Source organism: Pteronotus mesoamericanus, unplaced genomic scaffold (assembly GCF_021234165.1).
Source record: "Pteronotus mesoamericanus isolate MK-2021 breed Mesoamerican mustached bat unplaced genomic scaffold, CSHL_Meso_final scaffold_476, whole genome shotgun sequence".
In the NCBI taxonomy this organism is placed as follows: domain Eukaryota; kingdom Metazoa; phylum Chordata; class Mammalia; order Chiroptera; family Mormoopidae; genus Pteronotus; species Pteronotus mesoamericanus.
In genome coordinates this window covers 134,996-161,139 of record NW_026555318.1, presented here as the reverse complement: position 1 = coordinate 161,139, position 26,144 = coordinate 134,996, and the positions used below count along the sequence as shown (strand labels likewise).

Genomic DNA, 26,144 nt, shown 5'->3' with positions numbered 1-26,144 from the left:
AAGGCAGCAAGGGGGCGCGGCTGACGTGTGGGGCGTTTCCGGGAAGATGGCGGCTGTCGAAGTAGCTGAGGAGCCGGTAACGGTGGTGGCGGTGGCTGGACCAAAGGCGAAGGACGAAGAGGAGGAAGAAGAGGAGTCTCTGCCACCGTGCGAGGCGGTGCGCTGGGCCCCGGTGGGGGCGGTGGCGGAGGCCGGTCCTGGGACGACTGCGTTCTCGGAAGAGGCGGCTGCCGAGGATCCCGGCGCGGCCCCGGGCTCCCCGCCTGAGTCGCCTGGCAGGACACTGCGGCGGCTACGGGCTGAGCGGCGGCGGCTGGACTCAGCGCTGCTCGCGCTGTCCTCGCACTTCGCTCAGGTGCAGTTCCGCTTGCGCCAGGTAGTGCGCGGGGCGCCAGCGGAGCAGCAGCGCCTCCTGCGCGAGCTCGAGGACTTTGCCTTTCGCGGCTGCCCTCACGTCCTGGGTTACTGGGGGCCCGAGGATCCCACCAGCGACGAGGGCGACAGGCTGCCGGGGAACCGGCCACAGTTGCGGGGCGAGGACCAGGTGAGCAGCTGGGGCTGGGGCTCGAGGGATATGGGAATACGACGAGTTGGGAGGGTGGCGATGCTGACGAGGGCGGAGGTAGTAGTGGCGAGAAGCTGACCTGTCTAGGTGAGTACGCGCATCCGGGACAGGAAGATTGAGACAGGTGTGCGGAGCCCGCTGAAGGGCAGGAGGACCGAGAGGCTTGCGAACCTGTGCTGGAAGGTGTCCACCGAAGGCGTGATGACGAGGAGGGCAGCAGAGCAACCCACCAAAGCAATGCTGCTCCCGCTCACCTTATAAAGTACTTAAGTCCCGGCACATTTGCTGACAGAGTGCCCCGACCCTGGAGACTGGGAAAATTGGCTAGTGAAGGGCAAGTTAATTGGAAATCATAGAAATGCAGGTCTAATCTGTCCGTGCTTTCTTGGAATCTAGAGAATCTTTTATCTTTAGACTTTCTTGTCTGATTGAGAGCTTTGGTGAATAGCAGAGTACCTTAGTAATTAAAATGAAACACAACTGATTACATGAATTTTCTAATGCTGGTATTTTAAAACTCCTTCCCCATTCTGCTTAATAACTAGGTATTCTAAGTGAGGTTCCCCTGGTAACCGGCAGGATTCTTTAAGTTAGCCTACCTCAAGAAGTTAGAATCTGTAAACCACGCCAAGGGAACATTGCCTTACAGTCTTTGAACCTCTGCACGTGTGCGGTTGTAGACAGGCGTTGAAGAGGCTCGCTGTCTTTTCTTCACCTTTTATTCTTCAAGTTACAATCCACATATGGCTTTCTTCCCACTTAAGTTGGTATTGACCAAGAATAGTTATCAGTAACAGATACTGAATTATTTTCATCTGAAATGTTTCCAATGCACTCCTATGTTTACTGTTCCACCCACATACCTGGCAGACTCTTAAGGAATGAGAAGGATGGAAAAAAATTTCTATGGGCCAGGTCCTGTTCAGGTGTGAGGAGTACTTCGGGATTCTCTGTGGATGTGCTCTTTGGGTCATTCATTTCACTTTTGGAAACAGCACAGCTTTGCGGGGGGCGGGGGAAGTGTAGTGCCCAGAAATACCTAATAAGCAGCTGTAATCTCATGTGCATATGTTGACACATGAACAGGTAGTGCCAAGTGGGGGATATGTATGAACCAAATGATTTACTTCTTTTCAGTTTCTAATTATTTTAAAGCAGTAGTATATCTCACTTCATAGTGGAAATTATTTGTTATTTCCTACCTTGCACCAGGGCTCAGTGTTCTATCCTTTTAAACTCATTTGCTCATATTCCAATACATAGCATATTAAAACTATTATGGCAAGTGACAAAGTTCAGCAAATATTCTCATGATAATGGAATCAGGATTTATACCTGGTTTCGTTCTTCCTTAGCTTCATAAAATTGGGGTACAATGAAAACACAAAGTTTACCCACTTCTTGCCTCTTGAGCTGGTTAGACAACTTCCTCTAGTCAGAGTTTATCGCAGGAGTCCCCACTTACCCGAGGGGATACGTTCAAAGACCCCCAGTGGATGCCTGATAGCTTGGCTAGTACTGAACATATATATTATATTTTTTCCTATATATACATACCTATGATAAAGTTTAATGTATAAATTTGACACAGTGAGAGATTAACAACAACTAATAATAAAGGAACAATTATAGCAATATACTGTAATAAAAGCTGGGTGAATGGCTTTGGGCCGTTGGTAAGGAAAATAAGGGTCACCTGAACACAGTGCTGCAACAGTCAGTCTGATCAACGGAATGGCTCCTGACTAAGGGTGGGCGCGCAGAGGATATAGCGTGGACCCCTGCATCCTCTGGACAAAAGGGATTGTTCAGGCTCAAGATTTCATAATGCTACTCGGAATTTCAGAACTGTGCACAGTTTAGAACTTTTGAATTGTTTGTTTCTGGAATTTTCGATTTAATATTTTCGGACACTGGTTGACTGCAGGTAAATGAAACCATGGAAGACAAAACCGCTGAGAGGGGAGGACTGTTGTGTCTAGAATGTGTCCTGTACCTGATTCAGGGGCATAAAACAAACGTATATTGAGCACTTACCCTGTGCTAGGCCCTCAGGGTGCAGAGTCAAAGCCTTTGCCTGTCAGGAGTTCGTAGGCTGGAGGAAACAGAATCCTAAGTAAATAATTATAATGTGACCTGAGTTAGGGTAGAAGTGTGTACAAAATACAGTGGAGAAAATGACCAGTTCTGCCTGGGAAAATCAAGGAAACCTTCTCATAAAGGATAGCTAGGCCTGCATTAAGACAGGAAACGGAACAGGATTCTAAGAAAAAACCACAACACTCAGAAAGGATTGGAGAAGGAGTATCCTGAGAAAAGGCTTGTGCTTCCATGTTGAATAAAAGTAAAGAAAGAGCATTGCTTTTTAAATAACTTTGGACAAAAAGTTAATTGTTGTTTTTCATTTGTTCTCTCTCATACCTTACTTCTGGAGGGCTTGGTAAGTACCATTTTAAGGTTAAATTTAATATCCTATAGACTTATAGATCAAAATGCAGCCTTATGCCTGCATGATTTGCTGAGTTTGCTTTGTTTTGCTACTCAAGAAAGGCATGGAAGAACCAGTGTTTGAGTATATATTGGCAAGACTTTACCACCCTGAAGGGATTTTAATAATTTAAATGCAGAAACTGCCTAGTGTCCAACAGTGGGAAAAGGAGTCACTGCTCAGAGTAGCTTAACCAGACATTCAAAACAAAACAAAACAAAAACAAAACACTATTATCTTCCCACCTCCATTACTTGTCTCTGGATATTTTTTCATTGCCCCAGGTATCTGTTTATTCCTTTGATTTTACAAACGTCTATAATACATTGGAGGGACTTTGAATCTTTAAAAAACTAGTTAAAAGTTATAGATCCTTTCTCTGCAACCTTAAGTCCATATTCTCTGCACAGAACATTCAGGAGTTGTCCTGTGGTAATTGGCTACAGAGGATGGCATGGCTAATTCCTGGGAGGCTGTCTTGTCTAAGATAAATTGTCTCAATCCTAACTAGACCTTTGCGGGGAGCGGGGGAAAGCAGTCTTAACAAAAGGCCCCATTGTATTCATATCCTATTTCCAATGAGGACTAATGCTTCTTAAAGAAAACACAAAGTTCATAAATTTCCCTGTATGAAATAATTATTCTTATTTTGAGCCTGTTTTATAAATTCTGTATTTCATCTGGATTATTTGGAAACCTTTTACATTTTGTTAGTTATTACTGTCTTTAGAGATTTCTTGATGTGCCCTGAATTTTTCTTTTCCTATGAAATAAACCTAAGTGTTTTCTCATCTTAGAGTGAGCAGGAGAAACAGGAACGTCTGGAAACCCAAAGGGAGAAGCAGAAGGAACTGATACTGCAGCTCAAAACCCAACTAGATGACCTGGAAACGTTTGCCTACCAAGAGGGAAATTACGATTCCCTGCCGCAGTCCATGGTCTTGGAAAGACAGCGGGTAAGTAGGTATCAGAGGTGCCTCCACCACTCCCTAAGGTTCCCTTGCTCCTTCCGGTGTTTGCTCCTTCCCAGCTTGTTTGCCCTGGGCCTCACTGAGAATCCCTTCACTGACCCACGTCAAAGGGAAATTTTATTGTTACATGGGACCAGTCTTTATTCACACATGGAAACACAAGTTACAAAGCTTTATAATATGATTGAGCTCTATACTTTTGTTGGTTATTATTAATAATAGTAGTGATATATAATAGTAACTAATACTTTCATTGGATCATTAAAACAATTCTACTTCGGCACATTATACAACATAAACTAGCTCTTTCTTCCCTACAACCAGCTGATAGATATACCAGGAATCCAGACTGACTTCAGTGCTGTATTTATTTAAGCAACATCTGGGTAGACAGGTAAATTTGCTGGTAGAAATACAGCTACAGCCCTGGCTGGGTGGCTCAGTGGATTGAACATCGGCCTGCGAACCAAAAAGTTGCTAAACCAAAAAGTTGCCAATTTGATTCCTGGTTAGGGCACACACCTAGGCCAGGTCCCTAGTTGGGGGCATGTGAGGGGCAACCAGTCAATGTTTCTCTCACACATCAATGTCTCTCCCACTCTTTCTCCCACGCTTTCTCCCACCCCTCTCTCTAAAAATAGTCTCAAAAAAAGAAAGGTACAAAAAATTTTAAAGAAAAGAAATACAGCTACAGCCTCCCTACACGTTTGTCTCTCCCTGTGATGTGGCTGCTTCTCTGGCTGGAGTTACATTACATACATTTCATTGTTTCTAGCATTGTCACTGGGATATTTTGGCTGTAATGTACCTTGATGTTTTGTAAAGATTTTTCTTTTGTTGCCTAGAGTAGGACAAGAAGGGACGAGAGCACTAGAAACTAAGAGAAACCAATATTTATTCTCTTGGAGACCTCGGGGGGAAGCTAGTATGAGGCTTTTTGGATCGTCAGCCACTTCGGATTATTCACACTGGTGGTGTCCTGAGTGAAAGCTGCCTAGGCTGGCGGAACGTTCACAGCGAGAGGAGCCATTTCTGTCAGAGAGGAACCGAAGGTTCTTGTTACTCATGTAGAAGTGAAAGGTCTCTCCTTACCTTGATCAGCAGTTGTATCATTTCTCTCACATATTTGAGAGTTATCTATGTCTTTGATTTCTCTTTAAGGGTAGGAGATAAACTAATAAAGACTCTCCTTCGTAATCTTTTCCCTGAAAATTCCAAAGGGTATGCTCATTGCTTGTGGTCTTGATAGGTGATCATAGATGAGTTAATAAAGAAACTGGACATGAATCTGAATGAGGACATCAGTTCACTGTCCACCGAGGAGCTTCGGCAGCGTGTGGATGCAGCTGTGGCTCAGATCGTAAACCCAGCCCGAGTGAAAGAACAGCTGGTGGAGCAGCTGAAAACTCAGATTCGAGACCTCGAGATGTTCATCAATTTCATCCAAGGTCAGAGGACGGCAAACAGATGTTGTGACAATTATATGTATTATAAGTACTAATACATAAAGGTGTCAGTCTTGACGTACTAGTTGAGAGCTCTGATCACTTAGTAAGGAAGCCAGCATGGTAGAGTAGAAAGAACATGGACTTTAGAACCAGATAGCTGAAATCCCAGCCCTGCCACCTACTGACTTCACATCCTCGGGCAGGTTCCTAACCTCGTTAGTCCCGCTCTCCTCACCCATAAAATGATTCATGCTTCCTTCACTCAGCAAATATTTATTGAGCCAACTAGTATATTCCAGTCATTGTTCTACACAATTAAATTAGATATATGCATAAGACTTGTCATGTAGTGGGCACTAGTAAATGCTCTTCTTTAAAAATCTGCCATCAAGGGGCTAAAGAAGTATCGTCTCTCTGTAACTTCTGACTACAGATGAAGTGGGAAGCCCACTGCAGACAGATAACGGGCACTGCGAGTGCAAGGCCGGTGGGAAGACAGGAAACGGCACCTCTGGGACTGGCGGCAGCAGGTTGCCTTCGGGAAACAGCAAAGGTAAGTACAGCTTTCAGATTGGGTGAATCTGTAGAGAGAGAAAAGAGACTAGTGGTTGCCTAGGGCTTAACCAAGTGGTTGGGAAGAAGTGGGGAATGGGAAATTCTAATGGCACAAGGTTCATTTTGGGGATGAGGGTTGTACAACTCAGTGAATATACTAAAAACCACTGAATTATACACTTTAAAGAAGTGAATTGTATGCTATGTGAATTACATTTTAATGTAGCTGTTATTAACAGAAAAAAGAAGCCCAGTGGCATCCTTAACTAAAAAAATGTAAGTCCAGTGACATCCTGGTTGCCTCTTGGATTTATGTGGGACTCATACATAGCTCAAAAGCAAGACTTGATTTCATCTGGTGACTTGTTGAATGCACCCCCGTGTCATTATGGCCCTAACTGATGAGTCACTGTGTTTTCCAAACAGCAAAGGCAGAAGACGGGAAGCGAGTTCAGGAGACGGGGCTGCAGCTGATGCGGCGAGCGCTGGCAGTGCTCCAGATGTTTGCTGTTAGCCAGTTCGGTTGCACCACGGGCCAGATCCCACAGACCTTGTGGCCAAGGGGCCAGGCTGACAGGGACTATTCTCCTTTACTGAAGAGGCTGGAGGTGTCAGTAGACAAAGTAAAGCAACTAGCCTTAAGGCATCAGCCACAGGACCACGTTATCACCTCTGCCAGCCCCCAGGACCTGTCTCTGGGAGGCAAGGACGAGCTGACTACCGCTGTGCGCAAGGAGCTGACAGTGGCCGTGAGGGACCTGCTGGCCCATGGATTGTATGCGTCCTCACCAGGGATGAGCCTCGCCATGGCCCCCATTGCTTGTTTGCTGCCAGCCTTCTCCTCGACCCCTGAGGCCATGCATCCCTGGGAGCTCTTTGTAAAGTACTACCATGCTAAGAACGGCCGCGCTTATGTGGAATCCCCAGCCCGGAAGCTCTCCCAGTCCTTTGCCCTGCCTGTCATGGGGGGCACTGTTGTGACTCCCAAGCAGAGCCTACTGACAGCCATCCACATGGTGCTGACGGAACATGACCCTTTTAAGCGCAGTGCAGACTCGGAGTTGAAGGCCTTGGTGTGCATGGCGCTGAATGAGCAGCGTCTCGTGTCCTGGGTGAACCTCATCTGCAAGTCAGGGTCGCTCATCGAGCCCCACTACCAGCCCTGGAGCTACATGGCACACACAGGCTTTGAGAGTGCCCTCAACCTACTTAGTCGCCTTAGTAGCCTCAAGTTCAGCCTCCCTGTAGACCTGGCTGTGCGCCAGCTCAAAAACATCAAAGATGCCTTTTGATGAGAGTGCCCTGGCCCTACCCCAGCACCTTCCTCAGCAAAGATAGATGGTCAGTCTTCTAAGATAGGAGTAGAGAGTAGGAGGAAGGATTAAAAATGTTCTCCCCAGGCCGAATGACTGCAAAGTCTGGTTTTCCCTGCCAACTTGGCATCTCAGAAAGAAATTCTGAGATTCTTGTTTAAAGAGTGTGTAACGTGGTGTGCAACCACAGTGTACCTGTGGCCCGTGTATCTGAGCCTACCTAAAAGAAATCAGTCGTGGCACACCGTTAATGTACTGACTCCTGCTGCCAGGTCTGGGTTTTAGAAAATTCTCTAACCATTCTCTAGCAAATGGATTCTCTAACCATTCTCTTTGTGATGGTGAGTGACAACATGAGTGCGTTGTTGATCCTGGAAGACATTTGAGTTGAGGCTCCTGTAAGTCAGGTTGGGAGAAAGGTCAGCGGAGGCCACGTAGAGTCCATAGCTGCCTCCAAGACCAGGACAGTGAGATTCTGAGAACAGCATTTCTGAGGGAGTTAACCACAAGTGAATTTTAATGCGAACCCTTTCTCATGTAGAGTTAAGAACTGAAGTCCCTTCCTGATGAGGTGGTCCTCTTCTCATGGCACCGATGATGGTGTTTTGATTTTTGAGAGGGTTTATAAGGAGTGACAGCCATCATCTGGTACCGTGTCCTCTGGCAGGTAATCTATCTTCTGTGCACCTCCTAACAATACACTGACAATCTTCTGAGAAGTAGACGTGTTAAAGGTATACTTCTCAAGAGAACCCTTGCCACTGAGTCAAGTGTGGATAGGAAAACATCAGTGACCAGCAGCAACTCCTTCCTGAGCTGTGACTCCATTCGTCCCAGAGGCTGGATGAGGGAGGAGGTCTGATTATGCATTAAGTACTACAGCGGGAGTGGGAACTACTGCTGCTATCAGGCGAGGGGCTGAGCACTTCATTATAAAACCGACTCCAGATCAGTCCTATTTGGTCCTCGGTATTTTAGCCTTTTTCATATTTGCCATTCAGCCTGCATACTGCTCCAGGACTGGCCTACGACGGGCAAAGTGTTACCACTTTCTAGAAAACCAAATGGGCCCCCAACACTACTGATTCAGCATGTTTCATGTATTAAATTGCCAGCTGCACTTTACGTCTGCACTATTATGTAGTGCATTTTAACTTAATTTTTTCCCTCAATGTTATTTAAGATGTATTGTTGAGAATTCATTAGAATTAGTTTTCCTGTGTGAAGCAGAATAAATGCAAATGCTGTGAAAAAGGATATACCTGTGGTTGCTAATAAAATCTAGTATTTTGTGTAGATTCTCTATAAAGATCTTAGAGATCCTTGGCTTTGATTTGTAGGTGTATCTGGGTATTATCAACCCATCTGACCCAGATCATTTCCTTGCACTACGTCTGGCTCCTGGCCTTTCTGCTTTTTCTCTGCCCTCTGCCCCGGGTTAATTCAGCTTTGTTGGTGGGTTTTTCCCCTGAGTAAATTTGCTAAAGAGTGCCCTTGGCTTTATCATCCCATCTCACCCAGGCCTGCACGTGCATCCCCACAGCAGGTGTCACCACAGATGCCACTTCTGGAATTGGCACTTTTAAACCCATTTGTCTAGATATCATTTAGGGTGGGAAATAGCTGGTATAGCTATATGGACATAGGCCCATATCACCCCAGTATTTTTCTAATCCTCAAAAACTAATATTTATTAAGGCTTTGTGCTAGCTTATGGGAAGCATTTTTGTTTGTGCCATCCTAATTCAACTGTCACTACTTGTAAGGCAGGACATTGTTATCCCCATTTTGTAGCCGAGGAAATGGCAGAAAGGTGAAATATCTTGTCCAGGTTTACATGATGAAAAGACCTGGGATTTGAATTCGAGTGGCCTGAATCCACATCCTATAGTCTTTGTACTGTATCATGTTACCTCATTGAATCATGCTGCTTCTAGATCTTTTGTTTCTCTCCTTTGTCCACACCCTCACTCTACCATCACTTCAGGAAAGAGAAGATATTTTCCACGTACCTGCCAGAAATTTCAGCTGCCAAAGAACTGGGCTGCAGGGCAATGGGCATACAGCCATTGCTCTGCCAAGTTCTTCATGAAACAAAGATGTGTAGACACAGACAACCCCAGCAGCATCTCAGCAGATACCTGCTAGTCACCAGCATCATCTGCATTATAACAGGACAGAGCTCTGCCCTTCGCTTGGAGTGAGGCAGACAGAACAAGGGAGGAGAAGAGGAATAGTCAGCCCTGGTCTACGGGTGTGCAAGTATAGAATGGAAAATGCATGTGTATCCAATGAAAGTGCAGGGTCTGTTGGAAAGATTTCTAAAGTCTACATTATTCATTACTGAGTGTCTATCAACGCCTGGGCCAGGCTAGGTACTGAGGAAAGATAAGAAAAACATATTCCCTGCTTTCAAAGGACACACATGTAGCTAAGGAGAGACCAAGCCAAATGGAGATTTAGGTGGCTTGTTAAAACCCAAATTGCTGGGTCCCATCCCCAGAGGGTTTTATTCGCTAGCTCTGGAATGGGGCCTGAGAACTTGCATTGCTAACAAATTCCCAGGTTTTGTTGCTGCTACTAGTCTGGGGGTCACACTTTACGAACCACTGATCCAAACCAACTAAGATATGTTCTATAATAAAGATGAGTATGAATTAGATTACTGAAGGAACCCAGAAAAGGAAGAGATTAATTCTACCTGGGAGAATTCTGAAGTGGTTTTGAAGAATGGATAGGATTTTTGTCTGGCTACAATGAAGAAGAATAAAGACACATGGAACAGCCTGAGTAAAGACCCCAGGTCTCAGAAGAGGTTGAATTTTTGAGTTGCTGAGCTGGATGGATCACAAAGGGTACAGGAAGGGTGTAGAGGAGTCCAGATCTTATGCTGAAGGAAAGGTAGAAAGGAAAGGAGAGGTCAAACTTTGGTACAAAGAGTCAACAAAGTATTTCAAGCAAGTAAGTGGTGGACTTCAGAGTTGTGTTTAGAGAAGCTTCCCAAAATAAGATACACATCATACGGCTCCACTCCAGGCCTGAATTAGAATCTTTGGGTTAGAGATGCACCTTTAATAAGCACCCCAAGCAATTCCAACCCACACAAAAGTTTGAGGAGGGACTGGAGAAGAAAAAGAACTCAGGCTGGATCAGTTAGGGAGCAGGTGTAAAAGGATAGAAAAACTTAAGACATAAGGTAAAATTCACAGAATTTAGTTACTGATTTGATGGGGAGAGTGCGAGAAGAATCTAGGCAATTATAAGATTTCAGGGTTTGGTTTGTATTTTCCAAGGGAGCAAGAGCAAGAGGCAGAAGCAGATAAGAAGGCTAGGAGGAGTCCATGGAAGCAGAAATGGACAGGCTAGTATCTTACAGTAGGAAGAGCACTGGGTTGGGAATGGAGGGACCTTGCTCTGTGTCACCAACTCTGTGACTTCGCTGCTGTAGAACTGTCATTTTTGAGAGGGCAGAGTAGATGACCTCTGAGGTCCCTTCCAACTCTAAAATGTCATATTCCAAGTGAAAGTAGAAAATATTTTAACTGAATATAAAAATATAAGCACATAATTAGGGTGATAAACCATTGCAATGGTGTTCTAAGGGCTGCAGGGAAACATTGGTGCCTGAAAAATCTCAAGAAGGGACTGATGAACCTGATTGGTCCCACATCTTGCCAGAGACCAGTCCTAGAGATTTTTCAGTGTTCGGATGAGTAAAAACTACAAGATGGTTTCTCTTTTTTTGCACTCAGAAGACACCTAAAGAACCATCTAAAAACACTTCCAGTAAGTAGTGGAAATTCAATTTGCGAGCCGAATAGGCCTGAGTTGAAACCTAGATTTGACTCTTACTATTGATTAGGTTCAACCTCAGAAAGGTAACTTATCCTTTCTGAATCTCAGTTTCCTCATGTCTAAATGCGAATATCCAAGATGCAGAGTTGTGAGAATTAAATAGGCTGTCGACTTAAATAGCACAGAGTGGGTGCTCAGTGTGGTGACAGGGTAAACAGAGTAGGCTCAGGACTGCCTGAGACTGTGTCCCAGCTCTAGCACTAACTAGCCGTGGGCTTTGGGCAAATTACTTAATTTGTCTAAACCATGGTTTCTTCGGCTATAGAATGGAGATAATAGTACCCATCTCCTAGTGTTGATATGAAGATCAGATGAAATAATATACGTAAATAGATTAACTCGACTTAACACAGGGTAAGCAGCTGCCAGCACCATCGTCGTCCTTCTCCTCCTTCACTGCTTATTCTAGTCTGTAATGCCTAAACATCACGACACTCTAAATGCTGGGAACAAGAGTCTTATTTGATTGATATTCGTCTCTCCCTCTTTACCCCTAACAACGGTTCACACGGTGGACCCTAAAAAATGTCCCATTTGATTCCCTGACTCTTCCAAAGCAAGAAAGGAAATTTCAAACTCTGTCCCCTCCTAGCGCCAGAAAAAGGAACTACAACCAAGGGGGCCCCGGAGCTGCTGAATCAAAAGGCTGCGAGCATACTAGCCTTCCTAGCTCTTCTACCGGTTCGCGAAAGACGGCGCTCTGTGGCTCTTTTCTACGGCTGGATCTGCTAATAAAGTTTGATTTGAATTAATGAGAGGCCAGGGCCTGCTTTCCCGACAACGGCTTCTTCCGCCAGCAACCCACAGTCTGAACACCTCTCAATAGGCGGGTCGAGACTTAAGGGCATTACCGGAAGTGAGATCACAGCCCCCGGGGTGAAAGGTTAGCGGAAGTGCAGTTCTTTCCTTTCTGCTCTAGGCCCGAGCGACTGCTGTCGGTGAGTAGAGAGTAGGGGAGGGTCTTCTAATCCACCGCCATCCGCGGTCCGGGGGTCGAGTTGTGGGACGGTACTGAGTACGTACCGTTCCTCGGTCTCTGGCGGCTTCGTAGTGGATCCTGTCCTGTGAACAGGGCTCGCGGAGGCCTGGGCCAAGACGACAGAAAGCGCAGCCTGAAGTTCCGGCCCCGCACGCAGCTGGACTTAAGGATTTCTGAGCGGCCCTTTGTTCCTCTCTGCAGAAATGGGCAAGTTTATGAAACCCGGGAAGGTGGTGTTGGTCCTGGCGGGACGCTACTCCGGACGCAAAGCGGTCATCGTAAAGGTACCAGCCGCGCGAGCCTGTATACCCGTGTTTCCCAGGAATCGGGCTGATTTCGGAGGGCGGCAAGCTTGGAATTAAAGAACTAGTTTAGGACGTGGATCCTTGAGCATTGCGGGTAGAGGTGGGGATGGAGAGAGCTTTTGGAAGAGGAAAATGGAAAATAAAAACAAACGATCTAAATTGGGCACACACAATGCGTCCTCTACCAAAGAGATTTGAAATAGTAATTATGGCTAACTTTTATTGAACGCTTGTTTGGTTCCTGGCACGCCGATTTACAGGTGTTTTCGTGTCCATTCCTTGCTGTAACCACTGGGGATTCCTTTAGAGGTGTCGACTAGTTAACCTGAGGTCAAACAGGGAGTAAGTGCAGCAGCTGGGATTCTGTAAGAAAAGGAGAAGTTGTTTCTACCCAAAATGGTCATTTAGCATATTTTTTCCCTTCGCTATTTGCCCTCTACCTACATCTTTTATTCTCTTGAAATATCTGTAAGCGCTGACCACGTACAGTACTGGTGTTAGATGTTTGGCAGACACTGGTACTCGCAGTTCCTCTTCCCCTACCGACTTGAGACTGGTCTGTGGACTTCGCCAGCCAGTTTCGGGATCCTGCCTCTCCACCCCTTACCAACAGTGCAGTCGTGGACGAAGTTAAGGATTGTAAAGTCCAAAGAAGTAGTCCTTGGCACATAGCAAGCACTTCATAAATGTTAACTTATTTTAAACCCTTACCTCCCAGGAGCCTTTCCAGATTCTTCCTGGTGCACATGAATACTGCTCTTACCTTTACTGCTCTTCAAGTGTCTGTTTTGTGTGGTTTTTCCCTATGAAGTAGTGGGTCTCAGAGACTTGGGAGTGGGGGTAACCCTTCTGTACGTGCCGTACCTACATCTAAGATGGCCTTGGTAGGCCCTGAATCGATAACAAATGCCATTCTTGCTCATTCAGAACATTGATGATGGCACATCAGACCGCCCTTACAGTCATGCTCTGGTGGCTGGAATTGACCGCTATCCCCGCAAAGTGACAGCTGCCATGGGCAAGAAGAAAATCGCCAAGAGGTCTAAGATCAAGTCTTTTGTGAAAGTGTATAACTACAATCACCTCATGCCCACAAGGTGAGCATTTCACAGGTGGGAATAAAAGTGACTATTTGTTTACTCTCAACTCTGCCTTGCTGGGTAAGGAGACACCACCTTGCAACCATGCCAGTGTGGGGGGGGAAGGAAAATATACCGTTTCCAATTTGTGACTTAGAAAGTGGCCGTGGTTTCCAGTCTTGCCCCTTTCACACATCTTGGAGCCACGTTCCTGTCGCTTTCTGTGATTTCCTTAACTTAACCAAGCAGAGGTGAAAAATCTCCAAGTTTGCTCTCTTTCTTACCTGAAATTTTAAATCTTGAGTAAAGATTTGTTCAACTTGTTTCCATCCACAGTATACACGGGCGTAGGATATGGCTTGTCCTTCTCTTCCACTGTTCCTTTCTCACAGGATAGTTATTACAGGCTTTCAGAAAAGGTGAAAAAATGAAAACAAGTCTCCTTCAATTTCACTTGACTGTTGGATCCTTTAGCTCCTGGCCTTTCCCAGTATTGTGCGATGCAAACACTACCCTGATACAAGGATTATAAAGGAATGCAAGATTTGGAAGAGTCGTAAACAATAATCGCAAAAATCCAGCAGCACGTGCCTTAGAGTTAGCTGCTGGGACTTTGTTTACTCTTAGTTTGCTGGCATAAAAGAGCAGGGCTGTTTCTCATTGCTCAGGTGCTGGGAAGCTAAGAGATTGAGGCAGCCAGCAGCCCGGCTCTTGCGTTGTCATCATAAGACTGACCCTGCATAGGCAGAACTTGAACAGCACTAAATGCAATGGGGATCGAAGTAAAATGCTTATCAAGTGATGGTTCTTAGCTAGCAAATGAGTAGTTGGGGAAATTGAGAATGAAGCGTGAAGTTTTTCAGTGGTTTAAGTCTATGTAAATGAGTGTTAACACTGGAGATTTCCAAAGACTGCCATCAGGGCTTTGGGGCAGCGTTTGATGGTTGCTGCTGTGGAGTCAGATCCTGGCACCCCCGTGTCCCGGGAGAACTTGGGTGACTGTGTGAAGACCCTGCTAGTGTATGAGCTGATCCTACCTCCCCACCATTGTCTCCAGGTACTCTGTGGATATCCCCCTGGACAAAACTGTCGTCAACAAGGACATCTTCAGAGACCCTGCTCTGAAACGCAAGGCCCGACGGGAGGCCAAGGTCAAGTTCGAAGAGAGGTAAGTTAGGCTTGGTGGTGGGTGTTGGGGTATGGTGTTACTGACTCCCGTGAAGGGAATTTTGTCTCTCTTTAGTCCTCTACTCATTGGTGTCCTTTTTTCCCCTCTAGGTACAAGACCGGCAAGAACAAATGGTTCTTCCAGAAGCTGCGGTTTTAGATCTTTTTGTTTGTTTGTTTCAGTCATTAAAAGTTAAAAAAAAAAATCCATCTCTCTGCCTGTTACATGTATTATTAAATCTGGGAAAGGAGAACAGTCATAAGATGAAAAAGTAGTAGATGAGGAACTGTGGGAGAATTCGAAAATATAAAACCTAAATCTGCCTTTGTGATTATCAACCCGAGCACTAGCCAAAGTCTCACAAAGGATAGTGTGATCTACTAAACTGCTTCCCAAAATGGCTACTGCTGACATTTTTAGGTGCAGGTTTTCGACATCCCTGGCTTCGCTCATACCTAGAGAGCCTGAGCTACCCACCACCACAACCAGTTGTGACAACCAAAGGCCCCTCTGAGTGGGTGAGCACTGGCTACTTTGGATTGAGAACTAACCGAGGTTCTCGAACCTTAACACTGGTGGTTTTACACACCAGAGACCCACCCTATGATTTAGATTTAGTTGGTGAGGATTTCTAGCTAGCCCTTGCTGGTGTGTCTCAGTGGATTGAGTGCCGGCCTGTGAACCAAAAGGTCGCTGGTTCAAATCCCAGTCAGGGTACACACCTGGATTGCAGGCCAGGTCCCTAGTAGGGGGGCTGTGAGTGGCAACCACACATTGATGTTTCTCTTCCCCACTTCCCCTCTAAATCTTTTTTAAAAAATTTAAAGCTAGTTCTCTAGTAATGCTGGTACCTGATGAGGCCCACACTGGATAGGTATGAAGGCCCAGAGCAGCCATTCCTAGCAGGACCAGGGGGAGGTACCCTAACAGCCTGACTAGCAGAGACAAAATGCTAGGAATGTATGATTCAAGGGGCTTGGGATACTTTGGACCATGTTTTACAGACAAATAGGCTTTCTAGCTGGGCTCGTTCTAAGTTATTAGATGAAACTAGAATCCAGGGGCCTATTTACCTGAGGCACTTGGCACACTTCTACCTGGGTTGGGGGCCTGTGAGAAAGGGGCTCAATAAGTTACTCTTGGTGTAAAAACCCTGGACTAGGTGAAAATACTAGGGAACCTTACACTGTTACGTACTTTGATTTTGGTTCCTCACCTGTAAGTATTGGGCATCTCTTAATCGAGACACTTCTGTTACGTTGTCTACTCAATCACAAATGGAAATGAATTTAAAGTCTTCCTTTAACTAAAAATTCAAGTTCTCGCCCTGGCTGGTGTGGCTCTGTGGGGTGAGTACAGGCCTGTGAACCAAAAGGTTGATGCCTGGCATGGGTTGTGAGCCAGGTCCCAGGTTGGGGGCAGGTAATGTGTACCTCAGACATCAGTGTTTCTCCCTCTTCCATTTTGCAAAAAAATAAAAGTTTCTTGCTCTGTCTCAAACCCCAGGTTCAAAAAATGTTCAACCAGGTTTGGATACATGCTTCACTTACATAATGTGACATTGGGCAAGTTTATATACTAATGTGCTTCAGGAGTTTAGAATCTCGTATGTAAAATCAGGAAAAGTAAAACTAAGAAGGATTGTTTTAAAGACTTGAGTTTAATTCATGCAAAGCAGAACCAATACTGGGCACAAAACAGCTCTCAACAGATTAGGTATTGTGACAGCTTTGTGAACTTGATGGAGATTTGTTCTGGTTGCATTTGTCATTCAATAGGTTTATCAATGTCTGCATGTGCCTGGCATGATTCTGGGCTCTAGGGAAATATACATTAACAAAGCAGACAAAATTCTACCAATGGGCTTCTGCTGGGATTGACAGGAAATGAATGGTTGGTTGGGGGCCAGAATTCAGTTTGCACTTCAGAAGGTAACTTCCCCTGAGGCTTCCTAGCTGAGTGAAGTCGCCCTAGAGCCCAGGAAGGCTCCTCCTAGGGGGTGGGGAAAAACCAGAGGAGGGCGTGTGAACAACGAAGGGCAGGGACTTATCTGAAATGAAAGTGGAAGCAACGGCCTGCAGGCAGAACCATTCAAAGTGCACCTCAGACGGTAGACGCCAGAGTTGAGTCCGGTGGATTCTGCCACTTCTTTCCAGCTCTGAAGACGCGGCTCCTGCCAGCCAGATCCCAGACCCATGTCAGTGACTGAAGATGATGTAAGTGAGGAGGACAATGTTGGGGACCGGGAGAAGCAGAGGAGCACTCCTGGCAGGGCTGGGTGGCCAGGCCTTCCCCTGTCCATCCCCTAGAGCTGCTAGAACTCTGGGGAGAAGCCTGGCTGGGTTTTCTGTCCTCTGTGGAGTTAAGTCCCTAACCCATCGCCTCAAAGACAATTCTGTAACCTGCACTTCAGGAGCTGATGAATTCCTTGTGCGAATGCATCTTTCTGGAGAGAGGATTCATAGTTTTCATTAGATACTCAAAGAGTTCTGTGACCTATAATTTTAAGAATTGGAGGGCCTGGTTGGGTGGTTGGTTAGGTCGTTGATCCAATACACGATGGTTTCCGTTCAGTCCTCAGTTTGGGCACATATAAGAGGCAGCCAATGAACGCATAGGTGGGTGGAGCAATAAATGGATGTTTCCCTCTCCGTCTGGGATCAATAAATTTTTTAAAAGATGTACTTATTTATGTATTTTTAGAGAAGGGAAGGGAGGGAGGAAGGGAAAGATTCATCTTTTGGTTTCATCTTGTGGGTCCCCTAATGGGGACCTGTCCTGCAACCTAGGCATGTGCCCTACACTAGCAACCCAAGGGTCATTGAACCAGCGACCCTTTGGTTAGCAGGCCAGCACTCAATCCACTGAGCCACACCAGCTAGGGCTGAATCAATACATTTTTTAAAAATCTTTTTTAGAAAAGACTTAATCAACCACTGAATGCATAAATGAGTGGAACAATAAAATAAGTGGAACAACAAATTCATATTTCATTCTCTCTAAAAATCAATAAAAAATTTTCTTAAATGCTCTAGTTACAATTCTAAACATTTAAGAAATTCTCACATTCTTATTTCCTCAGATCTTCCCCAACAAATTCTCCCTCCTCATATTTACCTCTCAACCTTGGGCCCTCTTCCAGGTCAGAGGAAGAAGTGTACCTCCTCTGAGAGCTAACCTCCCCACTGCCTGCTATGCCACGATTTCCTGGCCTGTGAACGCCCCTACGCATGCCAGACTAAGTTCGGTGAGGACTGGTCCCCAGTCTAGCCTAATTCACTCGATCCCCAGTGCCGAGCCCTGTTCCTGGCATGCAGTAGACACTCACTAAACAGCTGTTGAATGAATGAACCTCATCTCCTTTCCAGTTTCTTCCCTTCCCTGAGAGTACCCTGTTACAAATACGCTGATCTCTCACCTAGATATTTTTCATTTGCCCTTTAAATGTAATATGAAAGACCATGGGCTCTAGAGGAAACCTGCCTGATTCCAAACACTGGTTCATGCAATTGTATGGCCCTAGACAAATTATTGTTCACTCTAAAGTTGTTGTCTATGCCCCATTTCCTTGTCTAAAGGATGAGAATTAGCCCTGGCCAGGTGGCTCAGTTGATGGGAGCATCATCCCATACACCAAAAAAAAGGTTGGTGGTTCAATCCCCAGTCAGGGCATGTACACAGGTCGTGGATTCAATCCGTGGCCAGGGTGCAAATGGGAGACAACTGATCAATGTTTCTCTCTCTCAAATCAATAAACATACCCCCAGTTGAGGATTTAAAAAATGTTTAAAAAATGAGGGATATAACAAAGATTCCTCATAAGAATACTTAACTGCAAGAATTAAACTAGATAATCCATAAATTAATATAGTGAAAACACCAAGCACTAAATATATGTTCATTATTGTTACTATTATCACCACTCTTTTCATAACCCAGTTCCCCAGGACAATATTTTTTTTTTTTTAAAGATTTCTATTTATTTCTTTTTCAAGAGAGGGGAAGGGAGGGAGAAGGAGAGGGAAAGAAACATCCATCAGTTGCCTCACACCCCCCGCTGGGGGCCTGGCAATCCAGGCATGTGCCCTGACTGGGAATCAAACCGGTGAGCTTTTGGTTCACAGGCCCGCACTCAATCCACTGAGTCACACCAGCCAGGGCTGAATTAAAACTTTTTAAATCAACAGACTGGACATCCTACCTTATATACAGCTTTATCTTTTGCTCTTTTGTCTTATTGTGAGCATTTTTCCATGTTGTTAAATGTTCTTTATTAATGTCTTTTAATTGCTACATATTTTATATTTATTTGGCTATTGTTCTGTGGTTGGACATTTTCTTTTTGTTGTTGTAAACAAGGCTACAATAGTAAGAAATCTTGTACATGAACTTTTGACCATTTCCTTGTGATAAACAGGACTTTTTTTTTCCCCCTCAATCTTGACGGTCTTTTTTTCATTTTTCATCTTTGTTAATCTGTTAGCAGCATTTGGCACAGCTGCTGGCTCCTCCTCCTCCTTGAAATCTTTCTTCATTTCTTCACACCTCTCCGCTCCCTTGGGTTTCGCCAGCAACTCCTCTGTGTTCTTCTTGGCTGCTTCTTCCTTTTTCCCCTGACCCCTTAGTGCTGGGTGCCCCAGAAATCAGTCCTTGGACCTCTTCTCTGCCTACACCGCCCCCTCCCCGTCACTCTCATTTAGTTTTATGACTTTAAATCTCTCTGCGTAAATAATTCCCAAATGTATACTCCTAGCCTAAACTTCTTCCCTCAATGCTAGATTGGTAGACGCAACTGCCACTATATGTCTCGACTGAGATGTTGAATAAGCACTTCATACATAACACGTGCAAAATAACCCCCTAACTTTCTATCCCAAGTCTCTTCGACCCACAATGTTTCCCATCTCAGCAAATGGCTTTTCCCCCCTCCAGCTGCTCAGATCAAAAAGCTTAGAGTCATCCCAGACTCCTCTCTCTCTTCCACATCCTATTTCCCATCCATCAGCAATTAGTCTATCTTGATTTTTTTTTCTTTCATTTTTATGGAGTCTTGAGTACTCCTCACCACCTCCACTGCTACCACCTGGTCCAAGTCACTAACACCGCTCACCTGGACACTGTAATGGCTTCCTGGGTGATCTCCCTGCTTGTGCCAGTTCCCCACATCAGTCTATTCCCATGGCAGCCAAGGAATCCTGTTAACATTTAAGCCTGCCTGTGGCTTCCCACCTCACATCTAGTGAAAGGCTCTGCATGATCCCACCCCGTTTCCTCTGGGACGTCATTTCCAGTCACTCTCCCTCACTCCCCTTCTTCCAGCCACATTGCCCTCCTTGCACTGTCCTCTCAGATACACCTGGCAAACTCCCACCGCAGGGCCTTTGCTCTTGCTGTTCCTCTGCATAGAACTTTCCCCCACATTTACACGTGGCTTGCTCCTTCTTCTCCTTCAAGTGTATGACCGAGCTATGTCATTGAGGCCTATTCTTATCACCCCTTTTAAAACTGTCCTCCAGCATTCTCTGTCCTCCCTTCTCTGCTTTGTTTTTACCCATAACACTTAGCACTGACATAATACACATTTTACTTACTGATTCTGCTTGTTGTCTGGCTCATCCCCTAGAATGTAAACTCCGCAAGGAAGTGTCATCTGTTTTGTTCACTTCTGTGTCCCCAGAGCCGAGGACAGAGCCTGGCAAATGGTAGATGTTAACTGTTCAGTGAGTGAATGAGTGAGGAAGTGAGCAGTGAGCACACGGCCTCCTGGTAGCCCCTTTTCCTCAGCTCAGTTTCGTCCCTCTTCCTCCTTTGTGTGTGACACTTCCCATTCCTGGCCCTGGCTCTGTTCATCTCTGACCACGTCTTCTGTTTCCCCCTCTGCATTCTCTCCTGACCCGTGCCCTGGTCACCTCGAAGAGTACATTTTTAAGGCTCTTTTCCTCAGAGAGCTCTCCCATCCTCTTGGCTTCGACCTTTACCACATGATGTTCTGACCGGAGTCCTGGCCACCACGTCCTGTCCCTGACCTTACGCGTCTTCAGTAGCCTTGGGTTTGATTGACTTTGTTCCGTTAGTTAAACTTGATGAATCTCAGGTCCCTCATCTATAAAATGGAGTTTATTAAAATAGAAAACACATGACATAGCACTTATGTGCCAGGCACTACTTCCAAACAAAATTAAATACAGGTGGAAACTGCTATTCTGCCCATTTTACAGGTGAGGAAGCCAAGACACAGAGAGTTTTAAAAAACTTGCAGTAGTTAGCAGGAGCTGAGGCAAACCCCAGCGATTTGGCCCCAGTTGGTGCTCTTAACCGTTATGCTGAACTGCTCCTGATCGTCCCATGATGCGCACAGACAGCAGGAGATTTTATCTTATGTGCCGGTGAGGGTCTAAACTCAGCAAGTGAGGCAGAAGAATGTATGCAGTCAAAATTAACCCTACATCACAGGCTTAACCCTAAAGTATCCAGAATGTACAGTCCCTCAATGAGCTCAATGTAGGGCGGACTGCAATCCATTTCAGCTGCGCATCACATGGGCCGGGGCTCGCATTTGGGGGCCATGTTCTCCTGTTGTGTAAATAAATAGCCTGTATCGTTGAATTCAAGTGACTACAATTGGCCTGTGTCATCCTTAAGAGGGCCCTGGAAGAGACAATTTCAACTAGGAGTTGGAGACAGGAGGCATTTCGTGATATTTAAATGAGATGTCCAACTGTGCCCGGCACTTAGCAGGCCTGGCTCTCTTGCTTTGCCCGCTGGGACAATGGCATGACACCAAACTCTGGGGCACCCAGGTCTGCCACCTGGCATCGTCTCTCCGGGTCATTCTCCTCTGTCTCCTTTATGCAGACACCCACAGAGGCTGGAGCTTTTCCTCCTGAAATGTCCTCACCCCCACGTGCCCCTTCGTGCCTCCTGTGGGAGGCCCCAGTCAGCTCCTATCAGGTCAGTGGAAACCAGAGATGCGGAGCCGGCATTTGTTTCCCTCGCTCCACAGCTCCTGCCCCAGTTCATCCTGCCATCGCTGCCAGGATCTCCTTTAAACGCCACACCCGTCACCTCGCTCCCCCTTTCAGAAATCTTCACTATTCCCCATTTCCTGCTGATATCACATCTAAACTCTCCTGGTTGAATTTTCCTGTAAAATACTCTATTTATGAAGCAACTAGTTCTTTTTCTTAAGCTATTTATTAAGTAGCATTGCCAACTACTGGATTTCTGATTATATATCATTAGATCAAGATTTAAATCAGGCCCTTGCTGGTGTGACTCAGTGGATTGGGCGTCATCCTGCAAACCAAAAGGTTGCCAGTTTGATTCCCAGTCAGGGCACCTGCTGGGGTTGCGGGCCAGGCCCCCAACTAGGGCAACTAATTGATGCTTCTTTTGCACATCAATGTTTCCCTCCCTCTCTTTCTCCCTCTCTTCCTCTCTCTCTGAAAATAAATAAATAAAATCTTTTAATTAAAAAAATATTTAAAGCAGAAGTAAAAAGAGGTTGGACTGAGGACTGAATCCAGCCTATTTTTTTCATGTATTTTTTAAAAATTGAGCCATCTTTTTCCAATGAAAATACCAATTTCTGACTTTCCTTAAAAATTAGAAGGTATGGGCTACTGGAACCACATTCCCATGTGGAAAAACTCGGTTACAGCTGCCCGAGGTTGCCACTCCAGCAGGGACAGGCTCTTCCAGTCTGGCAGTGTCCTCACCACTCCCTATCAGGCTATCCTGGCTCCCTCAGCTCCCTGACATCATCTCACTGGCCCTTATAGGTATTGCGCTTACAACCCCTTGTTTACAGAAATGTAAAGAATGAGGTACATTTCTCACTATTCATAAACCAGCATTACTCAAGCCCTAATTTTCCTCTATGGAAAATTTGGTGAACTCACTGAATGTCTTCAATGCTCTCTGTAACACGCTTCCATCCTACTCTTTATTCACTTCATTCATTCAACACACACTTGCTGAATTCTTGTTTTGTGCCAGGGACTCTGCTGAGCACTGGTGATACGGAGAAGCCCAGGACAGAGTCTCGTCACCCTCAGAGAGTTCACTCTTAGACTCTGGGCTGACCTTATATATCAGGCTTCCCAACCACAGGGCAAACTCTGCCAGCTAACGTCTGCTCCAATCCGCAAACAAAGGTGCATTTATTCCTATCCTTGGTGTCATTCCCCTGCCCATGTCCTCGGCGCGCTCTCTCTCTCTCTCTCCTTGGACCTGCTCCAAATCACAACCATCCCGAAAGGCTGCTTGGAACAGTGGAAAGGGTGGCAGTCAAGGGACAAGATGGGAGATGTGGAGTAAATTATTCCCCAATTCTGGGTTTAATTCCTTCATTGTGGAGAGCAAATTAGCAGCGTGGAGTCAGACTGCCTAGGACGAATTCCTTCCAGAAAGTCACTTAACCTCTCTGAGCTTCAGTTTCCTCATCTGTAAAATAAGGATAAGAGGGCATTTGTCTTGTAGGGCTGTTGGAAGAACTGAGTGATAAGGTCCATATAAATGGCTGAGCACAGGCACGCTCCCCTCAGGAGCACACGTGCACCTTTCAGTCCCTCGGTTCTTCCCCTCAGGCCCGTTACCTTTGCCTCTCCCTCTCCTAAGCTCAAACGGCCATTCTTCTGCCTCTGTAACGTGTTCCCTGTCTATGCAGCCCAGCTGGCTCACTTTTACTACCTCTAACTTTCTAAATAAACTTCCTCTTATAATTTGAAAAAAAAATTGTTTTTATTTATTTTTAGCGAGGGGGAAGGGAGAAAGAAAGGAAGAGAAACATGGATGTGCGATCAACTGGTTGCCTCTCGCACGCCCCCAAATCAGGGACCTGGCCCGCAACCCAGGCATGTGCCCTCATCAGGAATTGAACCAGCAACCTTTTGGTTCACAGGTTGGCACTCAATCCACTATCCACACCAGCCAGGTCTGAAAAAAAGTTTTTTTTTTAATTAAAAAACAAAATGGCTTAGCACAATGTCTCACAGGTTAGTGCTTAATACATGTTAGTCAATAGCATTATGACATTTTGCAATTTTAAGCACCTGCTCCTCCTGGAGGCCTCCTTAGCCATGTTAACCCCATTGTGACTGTCCCTCCTCCACACTCCTGCTGTCCCCCATGATCGGTTGTGTGATTGTGCACAGTCTTGGGCACTGTTTCGTACAGGCCTGAGGGCTAGACCCTTATCTTCCACTGCCCTGTGTCAGTACCCGGCACCTCACAGCAGCAGCTCAATCCGTGTTTGTTAAACTCTAGGTCTCAATAATAAACCAGCATGGCTGCTACAAAAGCTCTTGGCCTTCAGAGAGTAGCTGAGGCCACCAAGTTCTGAGTAGAGGGGGTTGGGACCAGCTTAGCATCAGGTAAAGGGGTTGGGTTGTTCTTGGGCTGAGCATCAACTCTGTTCCTGGAGAGTCCACAATAGGAACCTCCGTCCCCTGGTCTCATTCATTGTCTGGGAAGGACAGTGGATATTTGGTCATTCGCCTCTGCTCTAACAGGCAACCTACACAAGGAGTCTATTCCAGACCATTCAGAAGGAGCAGGCCATACTAAAGATGAAGCTGCAGAAGTTGCAGCAGATGAAAGAGCAACTCAGGAACTCCACCCAAGACAAGGTAAGCTGGGAGAAGGGGCCTGGTAGAAAAAGCAGAAGCGTTCTTAGTTTCACCCGCAGCTCTGCCACGTCTTGCTGTGTGACCTCGAGTATGTTGCTCGAACTCTCTGAATCTGTCTTTTCACCTGTAAAGTGGAGCTACCTCCCTCACAGCCTTGTGCGAGGACAAACCGAGACCTTGTATGTAAAGTGCCAGAACAGGCTTGACCTGTTTTCATCCACTCACTTTTCCAGCTCTTCTCCCAATAAATGTATTCATCCCTCTACCCAGTGTCAGTCACATGGAACTGGGAACACTTCCTTCCTGGGAGGGAGTGGGGAACTCTCCCAGCCTCGAAGGCTGCATGAGCCTCCCCTCCCCCATCTCCAGGACCCCTTCCCAATGCCTGAAGTCCCGGTGGTGTTCCGAGGACACACTCAGGAGGGCAGGGAAGTGCCCAAGTCTTTGATTTCCAACCTGAAGATCTGCTACCCTCTGCCTGGAGGCTCTGCTCTAGTCACCTTCGATGACCCCAAGGGTGAGCTCCTGGGGAAGCCTTGGGAGGGAGGCTGGGAGGCTTCTGGGTACTGACCCTGCTCTTCCCACCCAGTGGCCAAGCAGGTGCTGCAACTAAAGGAACATGAGATCAAGCTGGAGGAGTGCCGGCTGCGTGTGCAGGTCCAGCCCTTGGAGCTGCCCATGGTGACAACCATCCAGGTGATAGAACAGCCAAGTCCTGGGACATGCAGGGGGTGCCATGCCCCTGGGCACTGAGGAGTAGAGGCGTGCCTGGGACCATTCCTTCTTGTCTGCCCCTAGGTGTCCAGCCAGGTGAGTAGCCAGAGAGTGCTGATCAGAGGGTTTCCTGCTGGGCTCAAGCTGAGTGAGGAGGAACTGCTGGACAAGCTGGAAATCTTCTTTGGCAAGACCAAGAATGGGGGTGGTGACGTGGAAACTCGGGAACTGCTGCATGGGGGCGTCGTGCTGGGCTTTGCTAATGACGAAGGTAAGCAAGGGCCCTACCGAGATTACAGCAAATGCATAAGGCCCCCGAGGAAGAACCCCCTCGATGCTAAAGGTCTACCCCTTTCTGTCCCTGCAGTGGCCCAGAACCTGTGCCGGATTGGCGAGTTCACAGTGCCGTTGGGTAGGCAGCAGTTCCGTCTGAAAGTCTCTCCCTACGTGACTGGAGAGATTCAGAAAGCAGAGGTAAGTAGGAAGGCGGAGAATGGGGGCCGGTCCACGTAACCTGCCTGCCTGCCAGAGGCTGGCCCGAGGAAGAATATGAGTCCCCACAGCCCGCCAACCTGCCCGTTGCCAGCCTCTCCAGGCCTCCCCCTCACCGTCCCCGCCGCCGCCCCCGCCGCCGCCCCAGCTCCCGCGCTCCCACCGGCACTGCCTGCTCCAATATCAGTCCGCAGCCCCCTGATTCTCACGAGCCTTTGCTCATCTCCCGATTCCCTTTCCAGGTCAGGTCCCAGCCAGTGCCCCAGTCCGTGCTGGTATTCAACATTCCCGACGTCTTGGAAGGCCCGGAGCTGCACGACATCCTGCAGATCCACTTCCAGAAGCCCACCCGTGGGGGAGGAGAGGTGGAGGCCCTGACGGTCGTGCCTCCCGGAGAGCGAGGCCTGGCGGTCTTCAGCGCAGTGGAGTCCCGCTAGGAGCCTGCCCGTCTCAAACTGGGCTGGGGCCCGGCGCGCGCGCAGGTGCGAGGGATCGTGCCAATCATCCTGGGCAGGGACTCCGGGCTGTGAAACGCCGCCCCACAATAGTAAAAGTGTCTGCATGGCATGATCTTCTTCCCCAT

General features: G+C 46.6%; 3 protein-coding genes across 4 annotated transcripts; all 3 read left to right on the top strand.

Moving 5' to 3' along the window:
- The first annotated feature begins 37 nt into the window (after window positions 1-37).
- On the top strand, window positions 38-8,508 carry RUNDC1 (RUN domain containing 1). The gene is made up of 5 exons (XM_054593668.1): window positions 38-544; window positions 3,851-4,009; window positions 5,274-5,472; window positions 5,906-6,025; window positions 6,454-8,508. The coding sequence occupies exons 1-5, from the start codon at window positions 47-49 to the stop codon at window positions 7,317-7,319; spliced, it is 1,842 nt and encodes a 613-aa protein (XP_054449643.1). The 5' UTR covers window positions 38-46; the 3' UTR covers window positions 7,320-8,508.
- Window positions 8,509-12,011: 3,503 nt separating this feature from the next.
- Window positions 12,012-14,931, top strand: RPL27 (ribosomal protein L27). 2 transcript variants are annotated; one of them, XM_054593788.1, is made up of 5 exons: window positions 12,012-12,133; window positions 12,376-12,458; window positions 13,407-13,576; window positions 14,616-14,726; window positions 14,837-14,931. In XM_054593788.1, exons 2-5 carry the CDS (start codon window positions 12,378-12,380, stop codon window positions 14,883-14,885), a joined length of 411 nt encoding a protein of 136 aa, XP_054449763.1. In that variant the 5' UTR covers window positions 12,012-12,133; window positions 12,376-12,377; the 3' UTR covers window positions 14,886-14,931. The 2 variants fall into 2 exon arrangements, with proteins under 2 accessions (XP_054449763.1, XP_054449764.1); XM_054593789.1 differs by having other exon boundaries at window positions 12,075-12,133; window positions 12,247-12,458.
- Window positions 14,932-16,778: 1,847 nt separating this feature from the next.
- Window positions 16,779-26,116, top strand: IFI35 (interferon induced protein 35). Its single transcript, XM_054593891.1, has 7 exons — window positions 16,779-16,942; window positions 24,239-24,355; window positions 24,725-24,872; window positions 24,945-25,051; window positions 25,154-25,340; window positions 25,437-25,543; window positions 25,804-26,116. The coding sequence occupies exons 1-7, from the start codon at window positions 16,922-16,924 to the stop codon at window positions 25,996-25,998; spliced, it is 882 nt and encodes a 293-aa protein (XP_054449866.1). The 5' UTR covers window positions 16,779-16,921; the 3' UTR covers window positions 25,999-26,116.
- The last annotated feature ends 28 nt before the right edge of the window (window positions 26,117-26,144 follow it).

What these genes read in the sequence shown, in the direction of transcription:
- RUNDC1 (XM_054593668.1), top strand. Translation starts at nt 47, where the DNA reads ATGGCGGCTGTCGAAGTAGCTGAGGAGCCGGTAACGGTGGTGGCGGTG. An exon ending in TGGTCTTGGAAAGACAGCGG is followed by an intron (nt 4,010 to 5,273) that starts GTAAGTAGGTAT and finishes TGGTCTTGATAG; the next exon opens with GTGATCATAGATGAGTTAAT. An exon ending in GTTCATCAATTTCATCCAAG is followed by an intron (nt 5,473 to 5,905) that starts GTCAGAGGACGG and finishes TTCTGACTACAG; the next exon opens with ATGAAGTGGGAAGCCCACTG.
- RPL27 (XM_054593788.1), top strand. Translation starts at nt 12,378, where the DNA reads ATGGGCAAGTTTATGAAACCCGGGAAGGTGGTGTTGGTCCTGGCGGGA. An exon ending in GCAAAGCGGTCATCGTAAAG is followed by an intron (nt 12,459 to 13,406) that starts GTACCAGCCGCG and finishes TTGCTCATTCAG; the next exon opens with AACATTGATGATGGCACATC. An exon ending in AAGGTCAAGTTCGAAGAGAG is followed by an intron (nt 14,727 to 14,836) that starts GTAAGTTAGGCT and finishes TTTCCCCTCTAG; the next exon opens with GTACAAGACCGGCAAGAACA.
- IFI35 (XM_054593891.1), top strand. Translation starts at nt 16,922, where the DNA reads ATGTCAGTGACTGAAGATGAT. An exon ending in GGAACTCCACCCAAGACAAG is followed by an intron (nt 24,356 to 24,724) that starts GTAAGCTGGGAG and finishes CCCCATCTCCAG; the next exon opens with GACCCCTTCCCAATGCCTGA. An exon ending in GAGAGATTCAGAAAGCAGAG is followed by an intron (nt 25,544 to 25,803) that starts GTAAGTAGGAAG and finishes TTCCCTTTCCAG; the next exon opens with GTCAGGTCCCAGCCAGTGCC.